Genomic DNA, 12,574 nt, shown 5'->3' with positions numbered 1-12,574 from the left:
CAAGCCTACAGAATGGGGGAAAATCCTTGAAAATTAAACACTAGACAGGGACTAATATCTAGAACACATAAAGAACTGTAAAAATATCAACCTACTCCAAAATCATCCAGTCAGTAAGTGGGCAATTGAACTGAGTAGACAGGTCTCAAAACACTGATGGCCAATCAATATTTGAGAAAAAGTTTAGTATCATTAGCTATCAAATGCAAATTAAAACTGTTAGATTCCATTTCACCCTAGTCAGAATGGCTATCATCAAGAAAACAGAGGATGTGGGGAAAGAAGACCCTTTATTGACTGTTGGTAGAAATTGTTCCTCAGCAAACCTAAAACCAGAACTGTCATATGTCCCAGCTGTACCATTCTTGGATATGTGCCCAAAGGACTCTTAAGTCAACGAGGCCACGGAGATATTTCATGTCCATGTTTATTGCTGGTATATTCACAATAGCTGAGACATGGAACCAGTCTAGCTCTCCTTCAGCAGAAGATTATATATTGAAAATGTGATCAATACACATAATGGAATTATATTCAGTTATGAAGAATAACAAGGTGACATTTGAGGAAAATGGATGGAATTAGAGATTATTATGTTAAGCAAAATAAGCCATACTTAGATAAGCACTAAGTTTTCTTTCATATTTAAGTGCATGTGTGCATGTGTGTGTGTGTGTGTGTGTGTGTGTGTGTGTGCGCAAAGTAGAAAGGCGATCATGAAAGGGAAAAGAAGGGAGCACTATTTGGAAAGGGGAAGGGACCCAGCCAGAGGTGGATGGACAGAATTGGAAGAGGGACGAGGATGAGTAAGAACAAGGTGCAATAACATTTATTTATGAAAATGTCGTAATGAAGCCCATTACTTATATGCTAACTTAAATTTCTAACTTAAAAATAAAAAGAGGGAGGACAGTTGGTACCTTCCCAGTTGTGTTGACAACCTGTGGGCCGACATCGACTCTTAGGAAGTGGAGCCTGTAGGCCGACAGAGAGCCCTGGAGTGGGGGAGTCTAGAGAATGAAAGGAGAGAAGAAGTGAAAGCCAGTGAAGGGGGGAGGAGACTGTTCCCACTGTGAAAAGTGGTGGGTCTGACCAAGCCGAGGCTGAGGGACGCCGGCCAGCCCTGCCTATGAGCTGGGCGCCGCAGTGGTACTGAGAGCCGGGCACCGCAGTGGTACTGAGAGCTTGCAGCTGGCCCCAGTGACTGCAGGCCCTTTCCTCCTGGTCTTAGATGGGTTGTTGGAGCTGCTCCAACCTGAGGGGAACACACCCAGCCCAGAAAGCTTGAGGAAGCAAAGTGCAGGAGACGGCCCAAGCTCTGACAGTTTGCCAGAGTGTATGCTGCTTGGTAAAAGTGGCAAAAACATTGCCATAATGAACTCTGACATCATGGCACTGTCTCAGTCAAGGGCGTTGAAGTGGAGTAAATGACCTCGTGTCAGGGGTCTGTAGAAACCCTCAAAACCAGGGAAATCCCTTGGCTGGCCAGTGGATTTTGTTCATTTCCCTCATACTGGGTGATTTCATGGCGTTTAGAGTATAATTTTTGCAGGCTGATTTCCTTTTTCTTCCTTGCTGTCATGATTAAACATTTAGCTTACATTTTTTTTCTGTTCACTGGCAAATTAGAAGTGATTGGTCAAGTGATATGTGACTTTAAAATGTTTGCCATTGACAGTTGACTGAGAACTTGGTATTTGGGGTGCTTGTGGCCCTTTCTAATATTTAAAATGTGCTACCCCTTCTCTGCTGTCCTTCCAGGGTACCACATTCATTTGAACAAGCCACAGCCTCAGGCCTGCTCCATTCTGCAGCTGCTCTGGATTCTTTGTTTCTGAGCAGAATTCTTCTGAGCTGAGGAGAGCTCGATTCTGAATCCTGAACATGGCCCAGGGACAAGCTGGGAAGAGCTGGAGACAGCTTACACCCACTCCAGAAGCTTCCTAGGGAGTCATAGCCCTAGCTGGTTTCCCTCCGGCTCAGCCTCCTTCTGTCCTGGACATTTTTGTGTTCCTCCAGCAGAGGGCCTCGGTCTTGCATGGGAGGAACCACAGCCAGCCAGAAAGGGGAGTTGGTTTCTCTAGCCATCGTGTATCAGCTAGCTGAGGGCCTAACTAACCATCAAGTGCAGGACCTGGCCTAGTGGATTTGCTTTCGAGTTTAAACAGTACACAGAATTGATACTATTTGTGCCTGTGAAGTGATTTGCACAGCAGTGGCACAAAACACCACCTGAGCTCTTGGATTCGGTTGTTCTTAACTCTTGAGTCACTTGTGCTTTAGAGCGTGTGTTTCTCCTGCCCGTGGTGGAAGCAGCATGGTGGAAAGCTCCCAGCTTGCTCTTTTGCCAGGCTTTGAGCTTGAGCAAGTCCTTTCACTTGCATGGAAGCTAGATTGTGTTGAATCATTTCTGCTAGAAAATTCTGTGCTTCTATAACTCTGTAAATAGTTCATTCTGCAAAGAGGACATGGGAGACACCCCAAATGACCGGGTCCTATTTGTAGCCTCCTCACAGTTATAATCTTTAGCTTTTATGTGCTTGTTCAAGGTCTAATTTCCACAGTGGCGTGGCAGATCTTTATGAGGGTCTACCAGGGTCTCTCCAGTGTCACTGCATCGGACATGCCCTGATGTCATCAGTCCAGAGTGCCACCCTTTATGTCCACAATGGGTGTTTAATGGGTGATTTGGAAATGAAATTAGCTACCATAGCCATTCCCATCCCATTTTAGCTGTGACTGTTTCCTCCCTCCAACATTACTCCAGAGCAATGGACGTTGTTGCCCATGAACAAGAATCCCATAAAAATGAGTGAAGGGGTGGGCAGAGTAGCTAGCATGTCCCAGGGCCTATTCTCTAATTGTTGTTCATGTCTCTGATAGAGTCCTGAACACAGGCTTCTCTCTTTATGCTGCCACAAAGCATCTGACCTTCTGCCGTCTCCTCTGTGTGGGTGAGGGGCCTGGGAGTATTTACTTACTGGGCCAGTCAGCCATTGTCTTCAAGTTCTGGACTGTTCCTGTGAATGAGAACTCTGGGAAGTCACATGGCATAAGATATGACTCAGTCACCCTGGTGGTGCTTGCATCTTACAGAAGCCACATTTTTATCTCATACCTTTGCATGGTTTAAAATGCCATCCAAACAAGAGTTGTCTGTCACCGCCTGCGAAGGCTGGCTGGCAGTATTGCACCTGCTGACCTATTCTGTGGGTTTTTGGAAAGATGAGATGTGTTCTAATGAGCATGTTATAAATATCACTGAGTTACGTCATAGATGGTGGCAGTGCTCAATGTAAAGGAAGTGGCTGGGAGGTGTTCCCAGGCAAAGAGGCCAGACCCAGCATTCTGGGAGGATAAGTAGATCTTGGATATATTGGCCAGGATGTTCTAAAAACGTATTTGTCCTCAATGAAGTATGTCGCTAGACATGTCTGTGGAGCGCATGGGATGATGAGTAGAATGTGTTCGGATCTCACACGGGAGGCCCCGGCACCAGTCAGTGCACAGTGACCCTCTGCTTCTTTCTGTCAGTTCAGAGTTGGAGGGTTTATGCGATGGACTTACTAGGCAGTGATTTCTGTTCTGAAAGATTCAGAGTGATTAAGGGAGGCCATCTCTCTCCTTTCATACCCTTTCTCTTTCTCCTACTCAGGAATTTTCAGCAAGAAGCCTTATCCACATTGCATGCAGTGGCTTGCTGATGGCAGTTTTTAACTGTCCAGGGTCACCATCTCCCTTTTCAATGAAAGTGCAGATTCCAGCACCACTCTAGTGGAGGCCACCGTGAGTTTGGAAATAGACTCTTGTGAAACAAAGCTTACCTTTTTTCTTTCTCCCAGAACTTATTTTTAGGTTTTGTCTCCTTGAGGAAATTTTACTTAGTCTGAAAGGCAAAAACACAAAAAATCATTAGTCTTAGGTCAGTTGCTCCAAGACAGACTGATATGTGTAGAATAATCATTTACTTGAATTCTGGCCAAAGGCTTTTATATAGATAAAAATGCATTGAAATTTGTGTATACAATGTTTAATATTAATGCATGCCAGATGGAAACCGTGTCGAATTCTGTGTGCACACAGGAACTTGACGAGAGGAGTTGGGAGATTTCGGGAGCTTCTCAGAGCAGTGGAAACAAGGACAACACAGAACCTTCGAATGGTAAGTGGGATAGGCATGAGGACCAGTCCATGTATGTTTATATTACACACATCCACGTGAGATTGTGGATAAGCAGCAATTCACCCACTCTGAGAGCACAGTTCAGTGTTTGAGCATGTTTGATATTTAGTTTCAGAACATTATAATCACTCAATGAAACCCCAAACTCGTTAGCAGTCTGTTCCCATTCTTTCATCCCCCAGTTCTTGACAGTCACTAATTACATTTCTGTTTCTATAGACTTGCTTATTTTGAACATTTCACATAAACAGTGATATAGTATAGGCTTTTGTGACTGGCTCCCTTCAATTAGCATAAATATGTTTAAGATTCTTCCATATTGCCTCAGTAGTTTCTTTTCATTGCCAAATAATTTTCTGTTTTATGAGTCCACACATTTTACCCACCCAGTCTCTTTTCAGTTGATGGGGAGTTGGGTTGTTATGACTGATGCGTCTGTGAGAACATTTGTGTGCAGGTTTTGAGTGGACAGATGTCTTCTTTCTTCCTCTGTACTTCAGAGTAGAACTACTGGGCCACATGAAAACTCTGTGTTCAACAGTTGGAGGAGATGCTGTTCCCAAAGTAGCGACCCCATTTGACATCCCACCAGCAGCTTTCTCCACAAACTAACTAGCACTCATTATCTTTTGTGAGTGTGCAGTGCTGTCCTGTGGTCTGTGTTCTCTCTTGAAGTGTACGCTTTGCATCCTAAAAAAGGTGGGATAAAGCCCTCCTGGATGCCCATGTGTGGAAGAGGTCAGATGTGTGCTTTTAATTCATATTAACCATGGTAGGACATGCAGGTGAGATCCTTAAGTACTAACTGTTTGGATAATGATAAGACCATAAAACTTAAAAGAGAAGCACAAAAGATGTCTATCTTGTATAAACTCTGTATTGTTCAATCATCAAGTGAAGGCCTAGTGCTCACTGTACTAATAAATGTTCTATGTCACAATTAATGTGACAGCCCTATATAAATCTGCACTTTGTCTTCTTTTACCCATGTCTGTCTTTAATTGTTGTTAGGAATGTTCATTCGGACAAGGCTAAGATATTCAGATCATGGGAAATGCAGGAGAGCTTTACTTGGGTATCTCCAAGATTTTAGGGTGTAGAAATATGACTTATGGGGCTAGGCAGCCAAACAGAAGGCCTTTCTAGAATATGTGGTTGAATTAGATAAGCAACTACACACACGCACACACACACACACACACACACACACACACACACACACACACACTTCCCATCAAGACCTTATCAGGCCTTTAATATTTTATATTGGTTTACTTATATTCAGACAAAGCATTTTGAATTTTTAGGGCCCTCTAAGGCGTAAGAACCTGCAATTATACATATGAAAATTATTGCAGATATCTTTTCTCTCAAATTCACTTATTCTCAGAATTCCATGAGGCTTTTCAGTTGATCAATTTAAATTACTTTGGAAGCATACTGAGAAGGGTGGTGTTTCAAAATGGAGCATTAGTGTCGACCCTCAAAGATAGACAGACAGATAGATAAACAGATATCTTCCATTGTTGTCTTGAGGAGCAGGGAGGATCCTCCTCAAGTCTCTGTGGTAGCTGGAACTGCCCTTGGATGTTTCGGCCATCATCTGGTGTTGTTAACATGGGGGGGACATTTCCCACTTTGTGTCACTCTGAATGAAGGTGTACCTTTGCTCTCAGCTATTGGGGTCATCAGGTGACAACCCATTTCTAATCTATTGAGTGCTGAACTGAAGGAGTGCATGAGAATCATCTGAGGAACTGTGGAATCTTAGTTAGGGTTTCTTTTGCTGTAAAGAGAATTATGACCATGGCAACTCTTATAAAGGAAAACATTTAATGAGCTGGCTCGTTTACAGTTTCAGTGGTTTAGTCCATTGTTATCATGGCAGGAGCATGGTGGCTAAGAATATGGTGGTGTGCAGGCAGACATGGGTGCTGGAGAATCTACATCTTTATCTAAAGGCAACAGGAAATCAACTGAGACACTGTACATATCTTGAACATAGGAGATCTCAAAGCCTACCCTGACAGTGACATACTTCCTCCAACAAGGCCACACCTCCTAATAGTGTCAATGAGTTTATGGGGGCTAATTACATTCAAACTACCACATGTGGTTTTGGTTTTAGTCAAGTGATCTGCCAACATCTGCATCCTTAACTGTATTGAGAAATGCCAAACAAATACATGTCCTCACTTACAGCTCTAGAATTCCAATGGAGCAGGTCTGTGGCAGGGCCAAGGAATCTATTTTATAACTATATGATTCTTCTTACTTTAGATAATAATTGCAAATGGATGATGTACTTATGAGATGGTAAAGTTGTTTTGTGAACTTGATTTGATGTGAAAACATAGCAAAAATATCAATACTTTTATATTTTAAAGTATATTCATAGCATGCCACTCCTAGGTACTTTTGCCAAAGAGTTTAAACATTTTTCAAACACAAACTTGAATGTGAATGTTTATTTCTAACAGCCAAAAACTGGAAACAAGCTGAATGTGTGGACAAAATGGGGACATGTCTGTCTTGTTCAACAATAAAAGGGTGCATCTTGAAAATACTGTACTACATAAGGGAAGCTGATCACAGAAAGCCCATATTGTATCCATTTCTGTGAGATCTTCCAAATAGGCAAATCCATAAAAACAGAAAGCACATTAGTTGTTCTGAGGGTTTGAGAGGAGGAAAATGAGAAGCCACACCTTAAAGGGTATAGGGTTTCTTTTGGGGGTGACGAAAATGTCCTGGAACTAGATAGTGGTGAGGATTGCGCAACCTTGTGAATGTACTAAATGCCGTTGGATTGCACCCTTTAAAACAGCCTCATAGTGGATGGGGGCTGGGGGAAGTGAGAGAAAGAGAGAGAGGTTCTTTATTCATTTTTCTCTTTTAACGTTTATCTCATGGCCACAGTGAGTGGAGGGTGATGATGACATCCAAAGCTTCCAGCAGAAGCCATTAGCTCCTATGACTGCAGTGAGATCAAAATGAAGCAGTAATGGAGGGCCCAGGGAAATGGCTCAGCCACTGTTTAGGTCCTGGAAATTGTGTTCTTATGAGATCTATACAGATGGCTCAGTTGGGGATGATCTGGGTTCATTTATTTTCACATTTTTATAGACATTTAAAGGCAGTGGGTTCTACACAGGGATAATCAAGAAAATCTGCCTTTACCCAGTGGTTCTCAGAAGCCACCAAGCTAATGATTTGGTTGCATTAAGTTTCCTTGGGGAGTTCTAGGAAGTTTCATATGGATGAAGCCTAGCAAAGTTCTCTTCTGGAACACATTTATTTTAAAAGCTCATTCTCGGGGAGCATCAGCAGTCTTTGAATCTTCCAAAGAACACAAAACCTGATGGAAAACCCCATTTCCTGAAGTTTTATTTTGCAGCTCTGGGTGGTTATAGATTGAATATTCTGGGATCCTGTTTGAAAATGGGGGCGGGGGAGACATGTGCACATGTATGTACACACATAGAGATGGGGGAGGGCGGAAGAGAATATCAATATGCCTTTATCAGCAAGACCCTTCTTAGTATATACATTCCTGTTACATATCACTTGGGGTAATGTTCTAGGCAGTGGCATTGCAGAGACTCAGCAAAACATCTGAACTGGCTAGAAGAAGGTGTTTCTGGGTTTTCACAGGGAGGTGAGAAATACCCACTAGCTTTGTAAAAAGTTCTTTCTCATCAAAAGCTACAGTCTTCACTTTGCCTTCCCTATTACACAAAGCTGGCTTCTGCACTTCTGAGCCAGGGGGTCCCAAATGGACTGAAAGCAGGGCACCCCACTACCCAAGTGCTGCATCCTGTTGGTGGTGGCATGACTTAGGACGCAGGTCTTTAGTTCTTCTGGGAATGAAGACATTTTGAGTATCTACACTGTACCTCTGGCCGTGTTGAGTCCCCCACCTCCCAGAGATAGCATCATTGAAGTTGAGTCCTGGCTTTTCTCTGAGTTTGAGCTGTAGCAAGTAGCTGCTCTAGGGTGATGAAAACATCTACAGTTCATCCAAGAGCTCTTAGGAAAGACTTTTAGCTATGTGTTTAGATGTTTGTGGTCTAAAACCTATGTAATGTGTAATGTAGACAAGGCAGTATTAGAAGTGCATGAACTTTCTTAAGCAACTCTTCATGGGCTGGAGAATGGTTCAGTGGTTAAGTGCAGGTACTGCCCTTGCAGAGGGCTGGAATTGGGATCCCAGCACCCACCCATGTCAGGTGGCTTACAATCCCCAGGATTTCCGGCCCCATGGCCTCACCTGCACTTGTGTGTACATATCTCCCAACACACTAACTCATAATTAAAAAGAAATCTTTTATAAAAGTGTTCAAATATCCTAGCATCTTATATTTTCCTTTGCCAATAATGGGTGTGATTTTCACATAGAAGTAAACATTTAATTCTGACTCTTTTACGTTCTGAGTCTTGCAATGAAGTCTCACACATAGTGACAGTTGATGATAATGATGGAGTGGATGATAGAAAACAGATTAATAATCATGCTGTTCTTCCTTTGTGTTCCCAGACAATAGCCAGGCAGTTGGCAGAAATCTTATTACGGGGCATGTGTGAGCAGAGCTACTGGAACCCCCTGGAGGATCCCCCCGGCCAGTCACCCCTGGATGACCCTCTCCGGAAAGGAGCAAACACCAAAACCTACACACTCCCTCGCAGGGCCCGTGTCTACTCAGGAGAGAAGTATGGGACTCGGTGTTCTCAGCTGGGGACCATGGGACGGGAAGGACTGTGAGAGTGTTTAAGGGCAAGGAGACAGCACAGGCCACGTTTTGCCCATGTGAAATCAGATGAGCATACTAATTGACCACGTCGGCAGAGACACCTCCCCACTGTCCATAACTCCAGCAGATCCCTCCTCTCAGTGCTGGGTCACCTGCCTCAGCTCTCTGCTCTCTGTGCCGCTCTGTGGGATTCTCACTCCATTTATCACGAGATCCCCAGCATTAGGCAACAATCAGCAGCCACTGTCTATAGCCAGAGCTCATGGGCATTCATTTCTTCAGCAATTCCTCATCCTTTAAAAATCTTCTTAGCTAAACCATCTATAAGGACAATGAATAATTTGCCAGCGGTTGACAGATGGCCCTTTAGCACATCTTTGTTTGTTGCAGGATTTGAATTTGGGACTTGGTTTCATTAGAGGAAAATGGGCCAGAGGGCTGTTGCCTTCTTAGGCCTCAGTCTTCCCTGGTCAGGAGGATGGCGAGTGCAGGGCAAGGACAGGGCCGGGAGAAGCTCACTCATGTCTGCACTGCCCCCAGAGCCCTTTGGTTCCCTCTGCCTGCAGCCAAAGGACAAGGCCTGGTGGCCTTTCCTCATCTCTGCAAAGAGAAAAGGGACACCAGTGGCCGGTGGGCCTCTTTGGTGTCATCACACTGAGAAGGTGCTCTTAGCAGCTGCTTTGGAAAGGCTGGAGAGCAGGCTGGGGCTAGGCCGCCTGCCTCTAGCTCCCTGTGTGACGCCCCTGGCTTTTCTTTCCCTCATAGTCCTTACTCAGTTTGCATTGCTTTGTGGATTTGGACGAGGGAATGCATTCCTGACTTTTCCCTGGGACTTACCTTAATTTAGTTTTGACCTTCATTTCCCAGCCTTGCTGAACCGGTTTGCCTGACTTACAGGCTGGGCTTCCTGCTCAGCCCTGTCTGGATTCATGAAACACCTGTTCTGGTCTCCTAACTCACTGTGAAGTGCCGACTCCCTCAGGAGGGCTTTCCAGAAGCAGATTGGAGATTCAAATTTTAAGTGACTTTTAGGTCTTCAAAACAAAGTCTAGGTTTGTTTCCCACTTTGGACACTTCTGAGTAGTCAGGTGCCAGGTACACAGAGGGTCTCAGTCACTACTCTTCTCGTCCAGTGACACTGGGTGGAGCTCTGTCCCAGGGCGGCCTTACCTCAGAGACAGAAACTCTCCTGTTTCACTGGCTGCTTGGCGCTTTCTAAACAGCTGGTCTTGTCAATCTTCTGACACCATCCCCCCCCCCCCACACACACACCCCCACACCACACCACACCCCCCACACACACACACACCCCCCCACACACACACACCCCCACACCCCCCCCCACACACACACACACACACACCCCCCACACACACCCACACCCACACACATACACACACCCACACACACACACACACACACCCACACACACACACCTCCCCCCACACACACACCCCCCACACACACACACACCCACACACACACCACACACACAACCCCACCCACCCCCATACCAGCTTCCTACCTGTGTAAGGAGAATTCCAAGAGGCAGTCTCACATACAAGCTTAATTTCATACACATAGATACACATGATCTGTTTGGTGTACCTGTTTTACTATCTATAACTCACATACTGTCCAGCTCAGAGACTTCCAGAGCACACATAGTTATGAATGCATCACCAAAGTCAAGTGGAGAATTTTCACTTCTCCAAAAATAATGGCCAGTTCTTCCTCGGTACCACCCTTCTTTCTCCCAGTCCCTCCAATCCCATATGCATTTTTTGGATCCACTTGCTCATTTCTAATACATTTTTAAAAGCACTGGGATTTTGCTTGGAATTGCCTTAAACTTGTGACTTGTGAAATTATGCAGGTAATGCTGGTATCTCAACAGTATTGCATCTTCTGGTCTGTGAGCACAAGATGGTTATTTATACTTTTAAAATTACTTCAGCAGATTGGTAGTTTCTAGAGTATAAGGTTTGTGTTTCTTTTAAACATAGACCTAATTTTTTGGTTATACACATGCACAATTCTTTTTTTTTTCTTTACTTTGGAAGAGGATGTGTGCTGTTTAGTTTTTATTGTAAAGGACACAAGCTAGAATAATTTGGGAATTACCTAGATCAGACTGGTCTATGGGACATTGTCATGATGGCTAATTTTTTTGTTTTTGTTTTTTTTTCGAGACAGGGTTTCTCTGTGTTGTTTTGGTACCTGTCCTGGTCTCGCTCTGTAGACCAGGCTGGCCTTGAACTCACAGAGATCCACCTGGTTCTGCCTCTCGAGTGCTGGGATTAAAGGTGTGAGCCACCTCTGCCTGGCATTATGGCTAATTTATATAGAAGGGCCCAGTCCACTGTGGGTGGTACCATCCCTATGCAGGTGGGCATGAGTTGTATAACAAATTTAGCTGAGCATGAGCTTGTGAGAGAGTGAGCCAGGGAGCAAGCCAGCAAGCAGCATTCCTCCAAGGTTCCTATCTCCAGATTCCTGCCTTGACTTCCGTCAGTGTTGGGGTGTGACCTAGTAAGATGAAATAAATTCTTTCCTCCTTAAGTTGCTTTTGATCATGGTGTTTATCATGGCAACAGAGAAGCAAACTAGAAAAGGGTGTCGGGGGTGGAACCCAGAGTCTCTCATAGAGCACTAGACAGTGCTATACTGCTGAGTCCCATCCCAAGCCCCATAGTTCTTTTTGGTGCTATTATAAATTAAAAAAAAAAAAAAATAATTTCAGCTTAAAAAAATTTCAACCTACTTTTAACTTTTTCTAGATTTTAATAATATTCTCTTTTCAATTTAAAAATTAGTTGTTTCATAAATTCATACAATGTGTCTTGATCATATTCACGCACACACCCCAATCCTCCCAGATTCACGCCTCCCCTCCCCATGCAACTTTGTGTACCCCCATTCCCTTTTTTAAATTTGTCAGGTCCAGTTTGTGTTGCCCACCTGCTCTCAGATGTGTGGCCCTCCACTGGAGGGTGTTTGACGTACCAGGGCCACATTCTTAAGGAGAACTGACTGTCCCTTTCCCAGCAGCTGTCAGTTACCAGTAGCTCCTTGGGCATGGGATTTCATGCCCGCCTCAGTAATTACACATCCTTCTTACATAATGGTGAACCTGATGTAGGCATCTTCCACCCATTAGTCATCAACATGGCCTCTTCTGTTTGTTCTTAATTCCATTTTATAACTGTTCACTGCAAGTATATGGAAAAGGCATTGATTTTCTATAATGATATTGCATGTTACAAACTTGCTTAATTTGTCAATTCTCAGTTTTTTAGATTCCTTAGGCTATCCTGTCACCTATAAATATAGTTTTCCTTATTCCTTTGAAAGATAGGTGCTGTTGACTTTATTTTCTTCCTTAGATATAGGGCTAGACCCTCCATTACTGCGTGAATAAAAGTGATGAAAACATCCTTATCCCTGATCTTTTTTTTGTTTTGTTTTGTTTGTTTTTTGTTTTTTTGAGACAGGGTTTCTCTGTGTAGCTTTGCACCTTTCCTGGAACTCACTCTGTAGCCCAGGCTGGCCTCGAACTCACAGAACTCCCCCTTTCTCTGCCTCTCGGAGTGCTAGGATTAAAAGCATGTGCCACCACTGCCCGGCATCTTATCCCTCA

General features: G+C 44.0%; 1 protein-coding gene across 5 annotated transcripts in view; it reads left to right on the top strand.

The window, feature by feature from the left end:
• The window catches only part of Ttc7b (tetratricopeptide repeat domain 7B), a 214,079-nt gene that overhangs the window by 87,752 nt on the left and 113,753 nt on the right, over positions 1 to 12,574 (top strand). For all 5 annotated transcript variants that reach the window (XM_036205761.1, XM_036205759.1, XM_036205760.1 and 2 more), the window contains 2 exons: positions 4,084 to 4,162; positions 8,721 to 8,893. In XM_036205761.1, the coding sequence (XP_036061654.1) occupies positions 4,084 to 4,162; positions 8,721 to 8,893 (252 nt within the window). The remainder of the gene's footprint in view (positions 1 to 4,083; positions 4,163 to 8,720; positions 8,894 to 12,574) is intronic.

The sequence above is a fragment of the Onychomys torridus genome, chromosome 14 (assembly GCF_903995425.1).
Source record: "Onychomys torridus chromosome 14, mOncTor1.1, whole genome shotgun sequence".
Classification (NCBI taxonomy): domain Eukaryota; kingdom Metazoa; phylum Chordata; class Mammalia; order Rodentia; family Cricetidae; genus Onychomys; species Onychomys torridus.
The sequence above is the reverse complement of the archived record's forward strand: the minus strand, read 5'-3'. Positions and strand labels throughout refer to the sequence as shown.